The 21,764-nt window shown below is 41.8% G+C and overlaps 1 protein-coding gene and 1 long non-coding RNA gene across 2 annotated transcripts in view; both read right to left on the bottom strand.

Moving 5' to 3' along the window:
* The window catches only part of LOC129394601 (leucine-rich repeats and immunoglobulin-like domains protein 2), a 28,633-nt gene extending 16,790 nt beyond the window's left edge, over positions 1–11,843 (bottom strand). The window contains 5 exon segments of the mRNA XM_063606181.1: positions 580–743; positions 7,847–7,915; positions 8,053–8,124; positions 9,553–9,633; positions 11,557–11,843. Coding sequence (XP_063462251.1) covers positions 580–743; positions 7,847–7,893 — 211 coding nt within the window. The 5' untranslated portion in view covers positions 7,894–7,915; positions 8,053–8,124; positions 9,553–9,633; positions 11,557–11,843.
* A 1,300-nt stretch (positions 11,844–13,143) lies between these two features.
* LOC129394607 (uncharacterized) lies at positions 13,144–21,764 on the bottom strand. Its single transcript, XR_008621911.1, has 4 exons — positions 21,750–21,764; positions 18,332–18,405; positions 14,877–14,926; positions 13,144–13,272 (listed from the first exon to the last, which is right to left on the bottom strand). It is a non-coding gene; the product is annotated as an uncharacterized LOC129394607 (long non-coding RNA).

The following is a 21,764-nucleotide window of genomic DNA, read 5'->3' as shown; positions in this document are numbered from 1 at the left end:
GGAGAATCGCTTGAACCCGGGAGGCAGAGGTTGCAGTGAGCTGAGATCGCACCACTGCACTCCAGCCTGGGTGATGCAGCAAGACTCCATTAGGAAAAAAAAAAAAAAAAAGTATATTTGAAATTATAAGTGCTAGAATCAGGACAACTTGTCTATGACTATCTCTCTCCCCTCAAGGAAAAAACAAAACTCTGCCACTTTAATGTTATGAAACCACACAAAAAATATGAAACACACAGAATCAGTATATTCATACATTGCTGGTGACAACTTTAAACTAGTGCTATCTTTTTGGAAAGTACCTGGTGGCACTTTTCAAGATCTACTAAAAATGTTCATATAAAAAAACTCATATTGCTTGATTCAGGAATCTGACTACCAAATACCTAACCTAAGGTTAACAGTCCCTCTAAAAGAGAAAAGCCTTCATTCATTAAAATGCCTGTGATCATTTTTAATGGCAATTAAAACTGTATGATTACAAAAATTCCTAGTGGAAAACCATTCTGGTTTAATTTTTTTAATTCTGTTAAGATTATAAGTGTGTAATATATAAAATTTTAAAACAAAAATACAAACCACAGACAAAATCTTTCAGATCCACATTCAGGATGCTTTGCCCTGCTAGCCATTCAGGGTGTGCACAGCTTACATTCACAGAATGTTGAAAGTTATTATCAACCAACCATTGAAGTAGCCACTTCAAATGGCAGTCACAGAGCAAACTGCTTGTGTTCAGAATCCTGCAGGAAAGAAAAGAGGAAAAGCATCCTTTGTTTTACTTTTCATTCTAAACGTCTTCAGTATTAAAACCTTACCACACACCTATCCATTATTCTTGCCAAAAACATTTAACATAAATCATGAGAAAACAAATTGAGACTGTCAGCCAAAATTCTTTAAATATATCAACCTCATGAAAGACACTAAAAAAAGAGAGGGGAAGAAGGGTGGCCAGGGATCTGTTTTGAAGACGACTAAAGAATCATTACAATAAAATGAAATGTGTGATCCTTGATTGAAAAAAAACATCTGCAAATGACTTTTTTTAACATTGGGGAAATCTGAGTATGGACTCTGTATTAGTTAATATTACCTTATCGATGTTAATTTCTTTGGGTGTGGTAATGGTGATGTCTTCGTTAGAAAATGTACTTGTTCTTAAAAAATACATGCTGAGATATTTAGAGGTGAAGTGTCATCATGGCTGCAACTTTTAAATGGTCAGCAAAAAAACTGTGCATATATGTATATATATATTTGTGTGTATGTGGAGAGAGAGCAAGAGATAAAATGAGAGAGGAGGAGGGAGGGAAATAGAACAAATTCAGCAAAAAGTTAACAATTGGTGAATCTAGATAAAGGGTATAGGGGTGTTAATTGTACCTTTCTTTAAATTTTTGAGGTTTAAATTTTTCCCATGAAAGTATGGGGAAACACTTACTATATATTGGAGCATTGAGAGATCTTTGTTGTAGACAACATATAATTATTGTCAAATTATTTCATCAACACTAAAAACACTTCAGCACTAGGCCAGGCTCAGTGGCTCACACCTGTAATCCTAGCACTTTGGGAGGCAGAGGCGGGCGGATCACCTGTGGTCAGGAGTTCCAGACCAGCCTGGCCAACATGGCGAAACCCTATCTCTACTAAAAATACAAAAATTAGCTGGGCGTGGTGGATGGTACCTATAATCCCAGCTACTTGGTAGGCTGAGGCAGGAGAACTGTTTGAACCCGGGAGGCAGAAGTTGCAGTGAGCCGAGATCACGCCACTGCACATCAGCCTGGGCAACAGAGTGAGACTGTCTCCCAAAAACAAAACAAAAAGAAAACCCACTTCAACACCGTGCAATGTGTAATGCAATCTAAACTAAGAGCACTGAAAAAGTATTTGTGGTTTATAACCCTGTAAAACATATCTGAAAAATCAGTATTTTCTCTCAATGACCCCTTAAATGTCCCATCCACTTAGAAGCAGGGAAAGTAAATGATTTTGAGAACTTGCTTTATGTGCATGATCAAATCCTTATCAAGTTTAATGTTTGGCATAAAGTATCTAAGATCTGATTCCACAGAAATTTCAATTTTAACTCTTTTTTTTTTTGAGACAGAGTCTCGCTCTGTTGCCAGGCTGGAGTGCAGTGGCACAATCTCGGCCCACTGCAACCTCTGCCTCCCGGGTTCAAGCGATTCTCCTGCCTCAGCCTCCCAAGTAGCTGGGACTACAAGTGCGTGCCACCATGCCCAGCTAATTTTTGTATTTTTAGTAGAGACGGGGTTTCACCATATTGGCCAGGATGGTCTTGATCTCTTGACCTCGTGATCCACCTGCCTTGGCCTCCCAGAGTGCTGGGATTACAGGCGTGAGCCACCACGCCTGGCAAAGTTTCAATTTTAAGAATGAAAAAAATTGACTTACATTGTTCAACTGTTCAAAGTTGACATATTGTTATTAAACAAGAGGGGCACTGGTAAAGATTACTATGCTTTTATAATGCTTTAACAAGTTTCATTGAGTAATTTTTTCTCTAACAGTTGGTTTGAACAAACTGCTATTGCAGGAACTTTAATGCAACTGTGTTGTGAGACAGGAACTTGCTGTGTTGCCCAGACTGGTCTCTAACTCCTGGACTCAGAGGATCCTCCCACCTGAGCTTTCTGAGTATCTGGGATTACAGGCATGAGCCACCACACCTGGCTCTAATGCAACTTTTTTACTGAGAATTGTTGGTTGCTTTTGGTTACTTTAAAAGTCATATTTATAATACTTTTTAGGTCAACATTTATTAAAATCTCTCTATACTTTTCGGTATTCCCCACAAGGCTTTGCATCAATAATAGGAGGTGTATGAAAAACTTGCATATAAATTTTAAAATACTTTCCATTAAAGTTATATAATTATAGTAGAAAATTAGAAAGTACCACTAAACCAAGAGGGGGAGAAAGCTCCTCAAATCCTCACTACTCAAAGACAACCACTAGCAATATTTTAGTATAATCTATCCACACATTTGTTGAGAGAATACCGTATACTCTGTTAAGTACTTGTGGTCAGGATTTGGTTAGTATATGAAGAATGGAAAGAAGCAAAAGACATAGAAGTGAAGGAAGCTACTGTGAATTAAGTTTCGTCTGTGGCCAGGCACTGGGCTAAATACTTTATTTATTTATTTATTTATTTATTTTTTGAGACAGAGTCTTGCTCTGTCACCCAGGCTGGAGTGCAGTGGTGAGATCTCAGCTCACCGCAACCTCCACCTCCCGGGTTCAAGCAATTCTCCTGCCTCAGCCACCTGAGTAGCTGGGATTACAGGCACATGCCACCACGCCTGGTTAATTTTTGTATTTTTAGTAGAGACAGGGTTTCACCATATTGGCCAGGCTGGTCTCGAACTCATGACCTCGTGATCTGCCCGCCTCGGCCTCCCAAAGTACTGGGATTACAGACATGAGCCACCGCGCCCGGTTGAGGTAGGCATTTTCAATTCCATTTTCTAGAAATGGAAACTGAGATTTTGGAGGCATTCAGTATCACGTCTAAAATAAATGGTAGAGTTAGGATATGAGCCCAGGTCTTTTGAGTCCAGCTTATATTATACCTAAGAAAACATAAATTGGACGAGGTCACTCCTCTTTTCTAAAGATACAAAAATTAGCTGGGTGTGGTGGTGGGCGCCTGTAATCCCAGCTATTCAGGAGGCTGAGGCAGAACTGCTTGAACCCGGAAGGCAGAGGCTGCAGTGAGCTGAGATCGTGCCACTGCACTCCAGCCTATGTGACAGAGGGAGACTCCATCTCAAAAAAAAAAACTTTTATTTTGCCATGATGTGTAATCTTATGGAGGCTGAAGAGACATCTAGGGGCTGTCTGGATATCTCCAAAGCCCATCTGAGTGTAGATAAAATACTTAGTCTATTTCCAATTGTTCTTTTTCCTTTTCAACCCAAGTCATTACTTTTGGGAGTCCCCAAGTCCCCTGAGAGATCCCCAGGAAGGGTGGGGGGCCTACAGTCCCAGTGACAAACAGTCCAGAATGAGAAGGAAAAAGTCTAGCAGTGGGTGGACAGATGGATGGAGGATGTAAGAATTTGAAGGGAGTCATATCAAAGGGCTCAAGGGAACTGGAAGGAACATTAAAGGTGGTAAGAGGAGGAATAAGGAGCAGTAGCAATGGGAAGAAAGACAGCTTACAGGATGCGGTCTGGGGAGATCTTAAGTATTCCAAACAGGCCAATAAAGGTCCAACAAGGAGGAGGTGGACAGAACCAGTAGTGGAGCAATATAGTTAGCAGGGGCTCAAACAGAGGGGATTCAGATGCCAGAGAAATTGCCATGGGAGAAGTAGGATCCATTAGAGACAACAGAGTAGCCTCACAGAGTTCCAAGGACTTTTAGTCCAGGGAGTCAGGGAATAAACTCCACTCAGGAAAGAGAGCCACGAAGAAGACCTTCAAGCCCAGGAGGTACCTTTCAAAAGAAGTCTGGCCTCTAGCCCAACTCCAGAGAACATATTCACAATCTTGAGAATCGAAATCTTTCCTTACCAGCTTCAACAGATGTTTGTCCAGAGCAATGGTTCGTTAGTCTGACTCACCATTGGATCCCCGATCTATCAGTCAGGAGTGAAGACAATGGCTTCAAAGGTGCACACTTGGGGTCCTGGGTGAGAGGTCTGGGGGTCCAATGATGAATCTGATCCTATCGGAGTCACAGCACCGTAACTGTTAAATAAAAAATTACTCAGTGATACTTGTTAAAGCATGGTAAGGTAGACGTTATTCAGGATCATCTCAATAGATATAGGGACCACGGCAATGTGATGTTGCAGCTGGGGAGAGAGACTGGGTTCGACTCAGTGAGGGAGAGACAGTAGGGAAACAGCAAGGGCAAGTATAGCCAAGGAGCAAGGTGGGTTTGCTTTCATCCCACTCAGTGGATGTGAAATTACTAAAAAATAACATCCAGAGTAAGGAAGACTCTGGCTAAACCCTAACAGGATTCTTGCTGAAGACAGGCCAGGGTGATCAGACATCACCTGGGAATGGTCTACAATGAGGAAGAGTTCTTGCTAAACTGGTTTTACAGGGTTTGTGCTAAAATTGGATTTTACACAGCTAGGCCTAGGAGAAGGTTTAAGGGCTTGCCTACGGGTTGGTTAAGCAAAGAATCTTTGTGACAACTCTCAAATTACTAAATGACTCTCTGAAGATTGAGACTGCAATATTTGCTTTGACCTACTGTTTAAATTTTATGTTAAACTGAGTTCTTGTAACAGTTAAAACTTTCTTGCCAGCTCTCAGGTTATCACTGGCAAAAAAAAAAAGGAGGGGGGCAGAGTATACTAATTTGTAGTAAGTCACAACTTATAATTAAACTAAGCCTATGAGAAATAACTCAAAATATCTCAACAGATCAAAATATCTACTTCAAAAATCTGGCAGAAAATAACTAATGATGATTTTCATAACATTTTAATTTTAGTTTTTATTGTTAACATTACTCAGCTTCTACTCTGTGCCAAGCTCTGTGCTGAGCATTTTCTCAAAACCCTCCAGTTTCCTAATGCACACAAGAAAGCAAAAATCCTAATTCCTCGTGGTCTATTATGATCTGCCTCCTAACTCTCTCTTTAAAAAGAAAAATATGAACATAATTTTATTGTTGGACCTATTAAAACTGTAAATTCGATATGCTTTTCAAGAACAACAAAAAAGGTAGGTTAGAACAAAGCAGTTTGGGGTAAAAAAAAAAAATATCTTGACAGGCCAGGCGCGGTGGCTCATGCCTGTAATCCCAGCACTTTGGGAGGCCGAGGCGGGCGGATCACGAGGTCAGGAGATTGAGACCATCCTGGCTAACACAGTGAAACCTCATCTCTACTAAAAATACAAAAAAATTAACCGGGCGTGGTGGGGGGCGCCTGTAGTCCCAGCTACTCAGGGGGCTGAGGCAGGAGAATCACTTGAACCCGGGAGGCAGAGGTTGCAGTGAGCTGAGATGGCACCACTGGACTCCTGCCTGGGCAAGAGCGAGATTGCATCTCAAAAAAAAAATTAAATTAAAAAAAAAATACTGGAACAAATGAAGAGAACAACTAATGAGAAATAAGATGATTAATATCAAAAAATTGTAGATATTTAATTATTCTACTCTGCTTAACTCTCTAAACTCATTTTACTTCCTACTCCTTGTGCCTGGAAAGCCATTCACCCAGTGTTCACATGGTTTGCCATTTCATTAAGGTCCTGGTTCAAATGCTGTATCTTCAAAAGAGTTTCCCCTCACTGCTTTATCTAAAATAGCAATCCCCACCACTCTTCATACCTTTGACTTAGTTTTTTTTTTCTTCAGTTGTTACCTGATGAGATATTATATATCTACTGGTCTATTATTTATCTTCCTCACTAGGATTTACTGTAATATGCTATGAGTACAGAGACTCTGTCTTGTGCACTAATGTTTTCATCATCCAGAACAGTATCCTACATAGCAGATTATGAATAAATATTTGAGTAAACAAGTTATCTCACTTTATCTTCACATAACCCTGAGGGAGGTGCTATTCCCATTCTGGGAACAGAAACTGAGTCGTAGGCTAACAGTTTGCCCATTATCACACAGTTGTAAGGAATGGAGTAAGGATTTGAACCTAGGCAGTTTGAAAACTCACACATTTCCAGTGCATCTCAAATTATCCATGGTAAGGACCAGTCTTTTAAATTTCCAATCCACTGCAGACTAATACTTTTATAAACTACAACAAAAGTGTCACAGTAATGTCAAATTGTTCTAAAAGTTTCTAAAGGCTTATTGTGCATTTCTATCCTTATCTTCTCATCAACCAGTTCTGCTCCACAGAGTATCCTTTGAGTAGCTTCCCAGGCAAGGCAAAATAATTTCTATAATCTAGTGGTTCTTACCCCTGACTGCATATTTGAATCAATAGAGTTTAAAAATAATACCAGGCGGGACCGGTGGCTCACGCCTGTAATCCCAACACTTTGGGAGGCTGAAGCAGACAAATCACCTGAGGTCAGGAGTTCGAGACCAGCTGGCCAACATGGCGAAACCCTGTCTCTACTAAAAATACAAACATTAGCCGGGTGTGGTGGCAGGCGCCTGTAATCCCAGCTACTCAGGAGGCTGAGGTGAGAACCGCTTGAACCCAGGAGGCAGAGGTTGCAGTGGGCCGAGATCGCACCACTGCACTCCAGCCTAGGGGATAGAGTAAGACTGTCTCCAAAAAAATATAAAAATATATAAATATAAATAATACCAATGCCCAACTAACCTCCAATCCCCTAGGGAAATCTCGAAACCAGTAAGAACAATTTTTAAAACTCATCAATGAAAAAGGGTATAAAATGATACATACACACACTTGTCTATTTTGACATTTTAGTAGTTTGAACAGGTTAGAGAACCGTCTCTGACAATTATACTAACTGTTAAATCACCTCGGAAACTATAAAACAAAATCACATAATAGCTTTATTGTAACCCACACAAGGTTAAGAACTGGTAACACATGTTTCTGATAATCCAAAAAGGAACAGTAGGGTATACATAAAGCATAAGGAGCAGTGCTGAGGTCTCCTAATTATAAGCATTGGTAGAACAGGCAAAACAGAAGGTCTTGGTGCCACACACTCTGGGCTTTTCATTGTTGGCTATTTTAAAATTACCTCTAGCCGCTTAAATAACTGAGTATTAATACTTTCTTTTTTCCTGCCTGAACTGTGTGCTTTTGGAAATAACTTGGGTCACTCCCATCACACTTTAAGCACAACAAGCAGGAACAATGATCCAACTGGTGATTTTAAAAAGACAAGTTACTTACAGTTCTTTTAAATGAGTCTGAGAAAATGCATTTTCTTGGATAGACATTATAGCATTATTGTTCAAATCTCTGAAATAAAGAGAAATGAAACATTATCAGTCACCATTTCTATATCAAGTTACATAAACACTTTACATGGTCATGAAAACCTCTGCTAATAGCAAAGATTATTTATAGAGTAAGCAAAATGTATGCAAAATACTTACAGATGCTCAAGGGATTCAAGACCAATGAATGCTTTCTTTGTAATTGACTTAATCTGGTTTCCTTGTAAGATTCTGAAATATAAACAGATCTTTCTAAGAAAGCTCTCCACTAAACAAAATTAAATTCATTAAACATTTACCTATAAAAAGTGAAAATAAGCCTAGCGTACTTTTTTATATACTTAACAGCTTTACTGAGGTACAATTGATATACTAAAAACTACACATATTTAATGTGTACAATTTGATGAGAACGTGCATTTTTAAGAAAGTTATGAAATTTAATTATTAATCAATGCAAAACATAGCATAAAAGTGTCTATCAAGATGTTAAAGCTCAATGAGGTGAACAACCATCTTGACCACTGATAAACTGGTAATTTTCAGATGTTAAATTCATTATATTCCTCATGTCTCCATTCAGAGCAAAAGATTGTCAGATGAAAGAAATTCAGACAAGTGTGAACCTTTGGAGAAATTCTTCTCATGGGAAAAGATCTAAAATCTTATGTGAGAGAATGCTCTACTTCAGCTAGATAAATTACTCATAAATCTCCTACAATTAAACAAACTACAAATTAAACAGATTACCAACACATTACTCTACTTTCTCAATGCATTCCTTTTACTTGAATAGAAATTCTACTTCCATAAATAACTTCTCTTTAAGTGTCCACAGGAATGCTTTTTCAATAAAAAGTGCCCTGACAACAACAACAAAAAAACACAAAAACAAAAAAACTAGCTGGGCATGGGGGCTCATGCCTATAATCCCAGCACTTTGGGAGGCCAAGGTGGGAGGATCACTTGAGCCCAGGAGTTCAACACCAGCCTGGGCAATATAGTGAGACTCTGTCTCTACAAAAAAAAAATTTTAATTAGCTAGGCATGGTGATACACACCTTTAGTCCTAGCTCCTCAGGAGGCCAAGGTGGGAGATCACTTGAGCCTAGGAGGTTGAAGCTGCTGTGAGCTGTGATTGCACCACAGCACTCCAGCCTGGGTGACAGAGCAAGACCCTGTCTCAAAAAAAAAAAAAAGAAAAGAAAAAAACCAGCCAAGTTCAGTGGCTCATACCTATAATCCGGGCACTTTGGGAGGCTGAAGCAGGCAGATCATGAGGTCAGGAGTTCAAGACCAGCCTGGCCAAGATGGTGAAACCCTGTCTCTACTAAAAATACAAAAATTAGCTGGGCATGGTGGCATGCGCTTGTAATCCAAGCTACTCAGGAGGCTGAGGCAGGAGAATTGCTTGAACCAGGACCTAGGAGGCAGAGGTTGTAGTGAGCCGAGATCGCGCTACTGCATCCCAGCCTGGGATACAGAGTGAGACTCAGTCTCAAAAAAACGAACAAACAAACAAAGAAACCCCACAGAGCTCCCAGAGTGTCAGAAAGCTCAGACTTTGTAGCCATATGAAATAAACATAATTCAATCATATTTACAGCCGGTTCTTGAAAACATGCCTATGTAGACATACATAAATATTATAATACATACAGTTTAGTGAGACTTGTGAGTCCAGCAAAGGCTTCACTAGCATCTTCTATGGCCCATGAAATTTCATTGTTTCTTAAGTCTCTACAAAAATGTCAGAGAAAGACAGGTTCTATTAGTCAATACAACCATCACAACATTGAGCAGTATCCTGGTATGGTGATGTCAAGGTGCACATGCTAATTCTGATCCTTACTTTAACAGTTATTTATGATGAAGGCTCAACTCTGCTTCTTAAGAAATATCTGTAATAAACACGTAAGAACTGATTCTTATAAGCTAAGAATTAAGCTGGCCTTGGTAAATAAAGCAACCTGCTAAAAGTATTACTCTTCCAAGCAAAGAGCCCTTCATTATGTTAGCATATTAAAAATTATAAACAGGGTCCTGAAAAGAGCAGGAGGGTTTCAAGATGCAGGGTATATGGCTTATAAATCTGATTTCAGATTAACGGGATTTCTGGGTGACCCAAGCCTTCCTCTGGGACCTTGAACTTACAATGGCTGACAGAGAGTAATATCAATACAGTTTCATTGCTCAAGAGCAATTAAAGATGCCCCATGGGAAGCAAAAATGATAAACCCATGTGTTAGCGTGTCCCCGATCTATCAGTCAGGAGTGAAGACAATGGCTTCAAAGGTGCACACTTGGGGTCCTGGGTGAGAGGTCTGGGGGTCCAATGATGAATCTGATCCTATCGGAGTCACAGCACCGTAACTGTTAACTAAAAAATTACTCAGTGATACTTGTTAAAGCATGGTAAGGTAGACGTTATTCAGGATCATCTCAATAGATATAGGGACCACGGCATTACTTTGAATCTTATTCTCATTACTGTAGGTAGAAACCAGAGTTCAAAAGTACATCGCAAAATTTTAATTCTGTAGACAGCATTATACCATATATGCAGTATAGCATAGGAAGCTACCTCTGGAATTTGAGTCTGATTTCCAGCAGGATTCCACTACTGGTTGACCCTAGGTAAGTTACTCAATTTCCTCACCTATAAAACTGAGGTAATACTATTAGCTCACAGGGTTATTGGGAGGATATTACAAAATGGCTCTGGAGAGTTATCTGTATTTACTGCCTACTTCTTCATCTCTAGTTCTCACTGAAGTCACTCCAATCGGCCTTTTAACTTCCAATGAAGTGCTTTTGTCAAGGTCACCAACAACCTCCACGTCGCCAACTCCAGTGGATAATTCTCAGAATGCACCTAACTCAATGGTCCTGATTTCCCTCTTCCTCCCTGATCCCTCCCTCTCAGTCTTCTTTGCTGGATTCTTCTCTTTCCAACCTTTCAGTTGTGGGTGCTTCAGGGCTTGCTCAGTCCTCCCACCTCTTTGCTACCTACTTACTCCTCCAGAAGATATCATCTGGTCACATGGCTTCAAATACCATAGCAATTAGGGAGATTCATATACCCAAATGCTCACTTGACATCTCCATTCAGATATCTAATAGGTGTCTCATATGCAGAACTGAATTCTTTTTTTATTTTTTTTGAGACAGAGTCTCACTCTGTTGCCCAGGCTGGAGTGCAGCGGCATGATCTCGGCTCACTGCAACCTCCGTCTCCACAGTCCAATTGATTCTTGTGCATCAGCCTCCCGAGTAGCTGGGATTACAGGCATGCGCCACCACGCTTGGCTAATTTTTTGTATTTTTTAGTAGAGACAGGGTTTCGCCATGTTGGCCAGGCTGCTCTCAAACTCCTGACCGCAAGTGATTTGCTCGCCTTAGCCTCCTAAAGGGCTGGGATTAAGGCGTGAGCCACCATGCTCGGCCCAAAACAGAATTCTTGATTTTTCTCCCACAACCTGCTCTTCCTGCAGTCTTTGCCATCCTAGAAAATGGCACCACCATTCAGGCGCTCAGGATACAGACTCTTAAAGGTACCCTTGATTCCACTCATTCTCTCACAACCCACATCAAATCCATCAGCAAGTCCTATTAGTAATATGTTTAAAAATATATCCACAGTCTCACCACCTGCCCCCTTACCCACTGCCAAGAGCCTGGCCAAGCTACCACCTCCCCAGCTTGGACTCCTGAGAGAGCTCCCGGCGCTCCCGCTGCTTCTGCGTGTGCCCCTGTCAGGCTGTTCTGCGCACACCTATTCTTCAAAAGAGAAGCCAAATCTCAGCATTCCCCTGCTCACAACCCTCTCACAGCTCCCAACACAAGAAGAGTAAGGCCCACATCCTAATTGTGATCTACAAAGGCCACATAAGGTCTGGCCAGGCCCCCTCTGGCCCCACTTTGGACTATTATTCTCTGTGCTCCCCCCATACTGCCCTTCTCCCCTTTGCTTGGATTGATCGGGCATGCTCCAGCCTGAGGGTCTCTGCACTGGCTGTGCCTCATCCTACTCTCCTCCCAGATGGCCACATGGTCAAGTTCTTGTTTCACTTAGGTCTCAGAGAGCCCATCCTAAACAGTCTGTCTAAAATAGCACTGACTCCTGACACTTTGTTTTCTTACTGTTTCAGATTTCTTCGCGGCTTTAATTATTACCTGATACACACACACTCACATTTATATTTATTTATGAGACAGGGTCTTGTGCTGTTACCCAGGCTGGAATGCAGTGGCATGATCACAGCTCACTGCAGCCTCAACCTCCCCAGGCTCAGATGATCCTCCCACCTCAGCCTCCCAAGTAGCTGAGACTACAGGCACATGCCATCATGCCTGGCTAATTTTCTCATTTTTTGTAGAGACAGGGTTTTGTCATGTTGCCCAGGCTGGTCTTGAATTCCTGGGCTCAAGGGATCTACCCGCCTCAGCCTCCCAAAGTCCTGAGATTACAAGTGTGAGCCACTAGCCCCAGCCTTCATATTTATTTTTTGAGTATTTATTTTCCCCCTTAAACATAAGTTCTGAGAGCAGGAAATTCATCTGTTTTATTCACTGCCATATTCCTGGGACTTAGAATAGTACCTAGCATATAGTAGGCACTCAATTAATGTTATCTAATTGTATTTTTATTCTTGGATAATGAGCAAGAGATTGCTTTCTACAGATGTCCATGTCTGAGTAATGCCCAAACACTGGATCAAAATATCCTGGCTGGGCGCGGTGGCTCACGCCTATAATCCCAGCACTTTGGGAGGCTGAGGCGGGGGGATCACCTGAGCTCAGGAGTTCAAGACCAGCCCGGCCAACATGGCAAAACCCCATCTCTACTAAAAATACAAAAATTATCCGGGTGTGGTGGTGCACACCTATATATAGTCCCACTTACTTGGGAGGTTGAGGCAGGTGAATTGCTTTAATCTGGGAGGCGGAGGGTGCAGTGAGCCAAGATTGTGTCACTGCACTCCAGCCTAGGCAACAGAGAGAGACTTTGTTTCAAAAAAAAAAACAATCCCAAGAAAGATAACAGAATTCACATGGTGACAGAAGGCCAAAGTGCAGAGTAGCCTATCAGTCAATCAGCCTTTGCAAAAAGAATCACCCCTAACACTCACAGTGGTATAAATATAACAAAAAGACAAGAAACTCTGTCAATGCCAAGTAATAAAGAGAATCTATACGAGAGATATTTGCAGAAATATCAGACCCCAAAGGGGAGAGGGCAATACCTACCTTATCAGCCATCACAGAGGCAAAAAGGAAACGTTCCCCCAAGACCAAATGAGTAGATTTTCACACCAATAGTTTTGAAGCTTTTTCCCAAGTCTGAAGTTCTCCATAATTCCAGAGCCCCAAGGTCAGCTTCTTAAACAAGACAAAATATTAATTAAAATTTCACTTACTGGTGAGCCTAGTTCAAAGCAGTTGTTTTAGAATCAGTCTTAATTTTATAGCTAAAGCATTTTAAATACTATGCATGTTAATCAAGTGACAACATAAAATGTGAAACAGCGGCCAGGTGCAGTGGCTCATGCCTGTAATCCCAGCACTTTGGGAGGCTGAGGTGGGCGGATCACGGGGTCAGGAGATAGAGACCAAACTGGCTAACACCATGAAACCCCATCTGTACTAAAAATACAAAAAAATTTAGCCAGGCGTGGTGGTGGGCACCTGTAGTCCCAGCTACTCGGGAGGCTGAGGCAGGAGAATGGCGTGAACCCGGGACGCAGAGTTTTCAGTGGGCAGAGATCGCGCCACTGCGCTCCAGCCTGTGTGACAGAGCAAGACTCCGTCTCATAAAAAAAAAAAAAAAAGTGATACAGCATTAGATATAGGCAATTCATATTTGTGTTTTATTTTATACATTTCAGATTTTATGCTCAATGGAAAGGTAAGAGATTACTTAATTCTAATACAGTGTTTCATAAAAACATCAAAGCCACAGCAGACGGGTGCGGTGGCTCACGCCTGTAATCCCAGCACTTTGGGAGGCCGAGCCGGGTGGATCACGAGGTCAGGAGTTCAAGACCACCCTGGCTAACACGGTGAAACCCCATCTCTACTAAAAATACAAAAAATTAGCCGGGCGTGGTGACAGGCGTCTGTAGTCCCAGCTACACAGGAGGCTGAGGCAGGAGAATGGTGTAAACCCAGGAGGCGGAGCTTGCAGTGAGCGGAGATGGCGCCACTGCACTCCAGCCTGGGCGACAGAGCAAGACTCCGTCTCAAAAAAAAAAAAAAAAAAAAAAAAAGCCACAGCGTGCTGCTTTACTTTCTTCATGGCACAGTTTGGAATTATCTTATCCTATTTTAAATTGTCTTGAGTTTTCTTTTCTTTTCTTTTAAGGGCTGGGGGTCTTACCACATTGCCCAAGCTGTCCTTGAACTTCTGGGCTCAAGCAATCCTGCTGTCTCAGCCTCCCAAGTAGCTGGGACTGCAGGCATGCAACCATCATGCCCAGCTGGAGTTTTGGTTTTCTTGAATTTACATTCCATGAGGGCAGGCCTTGGGTGTTTTCTTCTCTCCATCCTTAGAACAGTGTTTAGCATATGAGCAGGTGCTCAAATATCTGTTGAATGAGTAAATGAAAGATTTTGCTGTTTTGAAATTGTGTCAGAGTTTGGGAAGCCAGCTGCTTCTGCAAACACAAACACAACCCTTGCTTTCCTGTAGAAATAACCATGCATTTCAATTTGCTATTGTCTGTAGCATAATATTTGCTTTACATAAATACATTGCTAAGATTAAATATTGCCTCTACGTATAGCCTATATTTTTACTTGATCTGGGTAGTGTAGTAATTTGGTTTTACTTTCAAGATTTTAATAACCACTAACAGCTTTCTTTAGCTATTACAATTTCAGGAGAATGGAGGGACCTTTTATGTTTCTACCTCGCACAACCCAGAAAATTCTACCATGAATGGACAACAGGACATTATTTTCTGGGACTAAAATATACTTACTGCAGGAGCCATTTGCATAGGTTGTAAAGAAGATGGTGTTGTCTGATCCCCTACAATGAGGCAAAAACGGGGAAAAGAAATGGTTTAAGACTGCTGAAGGACTGTGTTGACCTTACTCACAAACTTCCTAGCAGGTCTAACAAGCTTCATTCACAGGCACTGACAAGCACCACTTCTCAGGTGCTGAGCCCTGGTCCTTCACAGCTCTGCCTGTCAAGCTCCCCACTGCCCGGCCCATGTGTTGTCTACAGTCCACCACTTCTTTACGTGAACTCTTTCAGGCAGTCATGCTGGTCTACTCACCCTCTCAACATTTGCCTCTGACATTTTTGATCATCACAACTGTGGGGTGGGTGGCGGAGGTGTTATTGGCATCTACCGGGTAGAGGCCAGGGATGTTGCTACACATTTTATGATGCACAGGACAGTCCTCCACAATAAAGAATTCTTTGATCCAAAATGTCATTAGTGCTGAGGTTGAGAAACTCTGTTTTAGAGCACTGTACCATCTGCACAGCCACTTGGCATGCATTTGCCTCCTGTTTTTTATTTTACTTGCATAGTATATGCCTTACCTTTCCTACTATATAAATTAGCTTCTTCAGGGCAGGTACTATACTTTGCTGTTTCCCTTCAGAATCTAGTTCAATGCTTTGTATGAGTTAAATAATTTAGTTCTTCCATCTCAAATAGACAACTAGGTCAGAGGTTGAATTATTTAAAATGTAACCTGGAAAGGGAGTTTGCAGGGAACTAGACTCAGACCCTCCTGGCACTTACTGGATTGCAACCAAAAAAAGGTGTTGGTTTTGAGCATGTTCTTTCAGAACTTTTGGTTGTAAATTCCTAGAAACTAGAGATCTAAAAAGGTGAGTAAACAGCAGCATCCTGGTTATTCATATTTAGACACTAAACAAAAAAAAAAAACATGTTACAAAAGTAAAAACCTTGCACAGGATACAAAACAAAATCCTATTTTAAAATAACTTTTTAGTTTTAAAGATAAGGTTTTGTTTGTTTATTTAAGTGACGGAGTCTTGCTCTGTCACCTAGTTTGGAGTGCAGTGGTGCAATCACAGCTCACTGCAGCCTCGAACTCCTCGGCTAAAGTGATCCTCCCATCTCATTCTCTTGAGTAACGAGGACTACAGGTGTGCACCACCACGCTTGGCTTTTTTTTTTCATTAATTTTTTGTAGAGATGGGGTCTCACTCTGTTGCCCAGGCTGGTCTTGAATTCCTGGTCTCAAGCAATCCTTCCATCTCAGCCTCCCAAAGTGCTTGGATTATGGGTATGAGCCACTGCACTTGGCTAAAGATGAGTTTTAATGATTAAAATTTAACAAAACTTAGCCAGGTGTATGCCTGTAGTTCCAGCTACTGGGAAGGCTGAAGTGCGAGGATCACTTGAGCCCAGGAGGCAGAGGCTGCAATGAGCAGAGATCGTGCCACTACATCCCAGCCTGGGTGACAGAGCCAGGCCTTATCTTAAAAAAAGAAAAAAAAATTATTTACACATGACCTACATGTTTTAGTTCCATCAGGAGTAAAACAATTTAACTTAGTTATCTTAAAAATTATTTCCACCTGGTACGGTGGCTCATGCCCTGTAATCCCAGCACTTTTGGGAGGCTGAGGTGGGCGGATCAGGAGGTCAGGAGTTTGAGACCAGCTTGGCCAACATGGTGAAACCCCATTGCTACTAAAAATACAAAAGTTAGCTGGGTGTGGTGGCACACGCCTGTAATCCCAGCTACTCAGGAGGCTGAGGCAGGAGAATCACTTGAACCTGGGAGGTGGAGACTGCAGTGAGCCGAGATTGCACCACAGCACCCCAGCCTGGGCAACAGAGCAAGACTCCGTCTCAAGAAAAAAAAAATTCCTTCCTTCCTGATAAAACTGTATAAGGTACAAATACAATTCATTAGAATACATAAAACGAAAGCAAATGTGGCATGTGTACCAGAGTGGTGCTATAAAAACCTCATTAAAAAAACATTTCTGGGGCTAGGCATGGTAGCCCATACCTATAATCCCAGTACTCTGGGAGGCTGAGGAGGAAGGATTGCTTTAGCACAGGAGTTTGAGACCAGCCTGGGCAACATAGTGAGACCCCCTATCTCTACAAAATAAAAATACAAAAATTAGCTAGGCATGGTGGCACATGCCTGTAGTCCCAGCTACTTGGGAGGCTGAGGCAGAAGGATCACTTAAGTCCAGGAGGTCAAGGCTGTGGTAAGCCATGACTGTGCCACTGTACTCTAGCCTGGACAAAAGAGCAATACCCTATCTTAAGAACAAGAACATGAACACTTCTAGAAAAGGCCTACTTTATTTAAGCAATATATTTAATATTTTAATCAATCTTGGTAGACATATTCCAAATCTGTATTCTATACTTTCCTGATTCCTAGAGTACAGGAAACTCTTGGGATTGTGGGTCATCATCATGAACATCAATTCTATCAAACTATAACACAGTGTTCCCATTAGAAGTTACTAACACAGGTGTACTTTCTTGATCTAGCACTAAATAATTTAATACTGTTTATTCTCTAAGTTTTTGTCTGCTCTTTTAGAGTAATTCCACCTCCTTCCAGCTCTCAGGCTGTAATTCTAATGCTGTTACGTGCTTATTGCAGCAGTTACATATCCTACCTCTGTAACCAATCTGCTATAAACTGGGATTCACAAATTAGCTGAAATTAGTCAAAGGGAAAGGAGAAAGAGGCTCTAAATAACATTCTGAGCCTAATCAGATTTTGGAGGCATGAAGCCTGTTAATTCAGTTCTTGCTTAGCCATCCCCACATTCTCCAAATAAGCCTCCTTTCACAAAAGGAAAAAACTAAAGCCCAGAAAGGTTGAGCCCCTGACTAGCAGCAGAGTGAGGACAGAACAAAGGTGATGAGACTCCCAAGTAAGAGCTCCCTCCACTCCATCCTCTTTAAGCAGGCACCCGGAGGGGCAGGGAATCTCTCTGAGAAAAGTGAATGAGTTTTGGTGCGCAATGTGACTTCAGGAGTCTGGAAGTTCTTTCAGCTTTCTTCCTGATTCCTTGCCATGTTCTACATGACTGAAATGGAACTCTAGACAAGAGGGTAAATCTGGGCATGGAGAAGTATTTAAATCCCTAAATTAAAGCTATATTTTATTGTATTTTAATTGATGTCACCATTCATGGAGAATGAACCCTGGGCAGGCAGCAGCAACTCAGTCACCTGCCTTGTTTTATACTTTATGTTCTAACATTTAAGTGAGACTAAGTCTTCTTTTCCAGCGGAATGAGAAGCTCCTCCAGGTCAAGGCCTGTGTCACACCCCTCTCCAACATCTCTTATGGCACCCTGAAGAGTACTTGGCACACAGTAAGTGCTCAATATTTATTCATGTGATTTTTGGCAGCGCTATCAGGAAGGGTTTAGGGCTCTGCACAGATGGAGTCTTCTGTTACTCACCATTTGGCCAAACATACTGCTTTGTGGATTTCTTCCCATTTTCCCCCAAAATTCTTCGACACCCACAGGCCATTCTGAAAGATTATAAATGACTTATCAAAATTCTAGCTTTATCCTGTGTAGTTGCTTGTATGACCTTTAATATTTCATATCCAATCATTCAGGACAGGAAAAACACACACTGAAGCTCCATCAGAGCTGCCCGAGCTCCACAGACACACACATGGTTTATCTGGGCCCTTTTGGGGTCTTGGAAGTTCAGAATAACAAATGCGTATGAAGTGCCTATTATGTGCCAGGCACTGTACCAGATGTTGCACTGGGGATACAAAGATGAATAAGACACACTCCCTGCTGAGAGAAGGGGCTCACAGTTTAACAAGGCGCATAGATAAGACGAAAGTTCAACACTATGCAGAGTTATAAAATATGGTCTAGTATAGAAGTGAGGAGAGGAGGAACATTGCATCAGAGATGGTGTCCTGAAGAAGACAGGTGCACTGAGTTTTAAATGATGAGCAGTGGGACCAAAAGAAGGCAAACAGGGAGATGAGGTGTTGCTGCACAAAGAGAGACTAGTATTAGCAAACGCAAGGAGGTCATAAACCCTGCAGTGTGTGCAGGGAGCTAAAAGCCGTCAGGCATTACTTGAGTGCAAATTCCAAGGTAAGCAAATGAGGAACTAACGCTAGGCAGAAAGGTGAGGCCAGCTCACAGAGAGCCTTCCTTCTGTGCCATGGTAAGGACTCCAGGGTTTATTGCATATGAGGTGCTCTCAGGAGGAATGTGTGCTAAGCAGGAGGATGACACAGTCCATTTCACTTTCTTAGGTGGAGTACTTGGACGTGAATGGGAAAGATGGATTTCAGAGGGTCCAGACTAGAGGCAAGGAAAAGCAGTGAATGACTGCCACATTAGTTCGGTAAGAGCTAATGAGGTCTTGAACACTGGCCATGAGAAACAGGCTCTGCAAGAATTTAGAAGCTAGCATAGTAGAACTGGATGACTTCTCCTGCAGGGCAGGATGAGAGGTAGGGGTGTGTGTGTGTGTGTGTGTATGCACGTGCATGCACATGCATGTACGTTGGTCACTCTAGTTTCCTGGTTGGGGTATAGGATGCATTGTGATATCATTAACTAGTATAAGGATTAAGGGAAGAAGATCAGGTCTGAGAGAAGAGTAGGGAGGAAGCTCAGTTTTAAATTGATTTAAGGTGCTTGTGGAACATCCAGCTAGAGATATTCAGGGGGCAGCAAGACAGGAATATGATGCATTAGGGGAAAGCCAGGGCTAGAGATAAGGATTTGAAAATCTTATACATTATAGGTGGTGGTAGCTAAATGGTAAGAGTGGAAGAGAATGCTCAGTGAAATGAGGAGTAGGCATTTAAGGGTAGGCTGAAAGGAGGTTAAGGAAGGAACTAAAAGGAATAATGTCACAGAAGCCAAACAATTAGAGTTCTCAAAAGGAGGGATTGGCCAATAGTTTGAAATGTAGCAGAGACTTAACAAAATTCTGACTGACAACATTACACCGGCAATGTGAGCTTACTGAGCTCCGCCTCAGTGGAGATGGGACAGAGATGTCCTAGTCTAGCTGAAATTAAATGTAACTTATTTAGGCAGAATTTATGTTCAGTACTCCTGTACTCTCACCCACCATTCTCCTCTAACTTTTTCTCCCCTGGTAATACTCACATCCTAGCATTTCTAATTTACCTAATTCTACTTATAAAGACAAGGCAGAATTTGATACCACTGATTTGCACTTTAGTACAAATTGGTCCCTCTTCTCCATCCCAATTATATGTACTTCAGACTTACCCTTAAATGGAAGAAATTTCAGGTACAGAAGCAGACTATATCTGTCTCTTCCTGAGGACAGTGCTGTTTTAATAACCCTGAGACACTTGGTAAGGAAGATGCAGTAGTCAAAGGGGAGCTCTATGGGTCTGTTCACTCCTTGCTCCCTTGTAGTGCTTTCAGCTTAAGCTGCTGGAGGCCAACTTCCAGGAATTGTTGTTCTAAGATCTGAAGCTTACTCCCCAGCAAGCTAGTTTCCTTCCTCTGGCCTCCACTGCTAAGCATGACTCTGAGGCCGGACACAGTGGCTCACACCTGTAATCCCAGCACTTTGGGAGGCCGAGGCGGGCAGATCACCTGAGGTCAGGAGTTCGAGACCAGCCTGGCCAACATGGTGAAACCCTGTCTCTACTAAAAATACAAAAAAATTAGCTGGGCCTGGGTGCACATGCCTGTAATCTCGGCTACTCTGGAGGCTGAGGCAGGAGAAGCACTTGTACCCGGGAGGTGGAGGTTGCAGTGAGACCAGATTGCGCCATTGCACTCCAGCCTGGGCAAGAAGAGCAAAACTCTGTCTCAAAAAAAAAACAAAAACAAAAACAAAAGCAAAAAAAACATAACTCTGGCCCTCCTGGTGCCCCTCAGCCTCACCTCTGCTCAAAAATCTCCCCACAGAAAGCCCAGAACCCAGACCTCTCTTCCAGTGCCCTTCGTCCTCCTATGTCATCCTTTGCTCAGCCTGACTTGTTCACAGTTGATGATCTTGTTTCGGACCCCAAAACAGTCAGTACAGCAATGACTCTCAAACTTTGGTGCTCAGGCTCAGCTGGGGAGCCTGTTAAAAATATTAGCCACCCCACAACAGAAGTCATTGATTTATTATATCTGGGTTTGGGCAAAGGGATGTGCCTCTTGAACTAGCTCCTCAGGTGTTTCTATCTGATGAGAGAAGGCCATAAAAATGTAAAGTATAATTCTGATTATTATAGTCTAGCAACTCAGCCACTTTGGGCCCTTAACCACAGTAAAGGAGACTGGTCCTCCAGGAAAGGAGAAGCTGAATGTGTTCCTCAGAGAACTTTGAGAAGTGGGAGGGTTAGGGAAACACACTGGTTTCTGGGGAAAGTATAGGAACGTGGTAGGGAGCGCAGGGATTTAAGACTTTGGATATTTAATACATGAGTGTCAAAGACAGAAATCAGTATGTTTTATAAACTGAGGACATAACAAAAAAGAAAAAAATTAGAAAGATGTTGTTTGATCATAGAAAAGGAACAATGACAACATCAGGAGTTTGACAATTTATGCTTGTCCCTTGTAGCACAAGAATGATTAAATTAAACTGTTTTCTAGTTCATTACTCCAATACCATACATTTAGTCACTTAAAAAAATTACAGTGACAACTAGGCATCACACTTACCTGGAATAGATAGCATGTGGAAATCGTGTCCTTTACCAAATAGGAAAAAACGTCAAAAAAATACATACTTCATGCCATAAGGAGACTCGAAAGAAGTCCAATATTAAAAGCATTTCCTAAAGGATCCTTCTAAGACAGTACATTTGAGACTATAAAATGCAAAAGGCAAACCATGTTCCTCAACTGGACTTACTTCAGTGCTGAGAGC

This window comes from Pan paniscus, chromosome 1 (assembly GCF_029289425.2).
Source record: "Pan paniscus chromosome 1, NHGRI_mPanPan1-v2.0_pri, whole genome shotgun sequence".
NCBI classification, from domain to species: Eukaryota; Metazoa; Chordata; class Mammalia; order Primates; family Hominidae; genus Pan; species Pan paniscus.
This window is presented reverse-complemented; position numbering and strand designations above follow the sequence as displayed.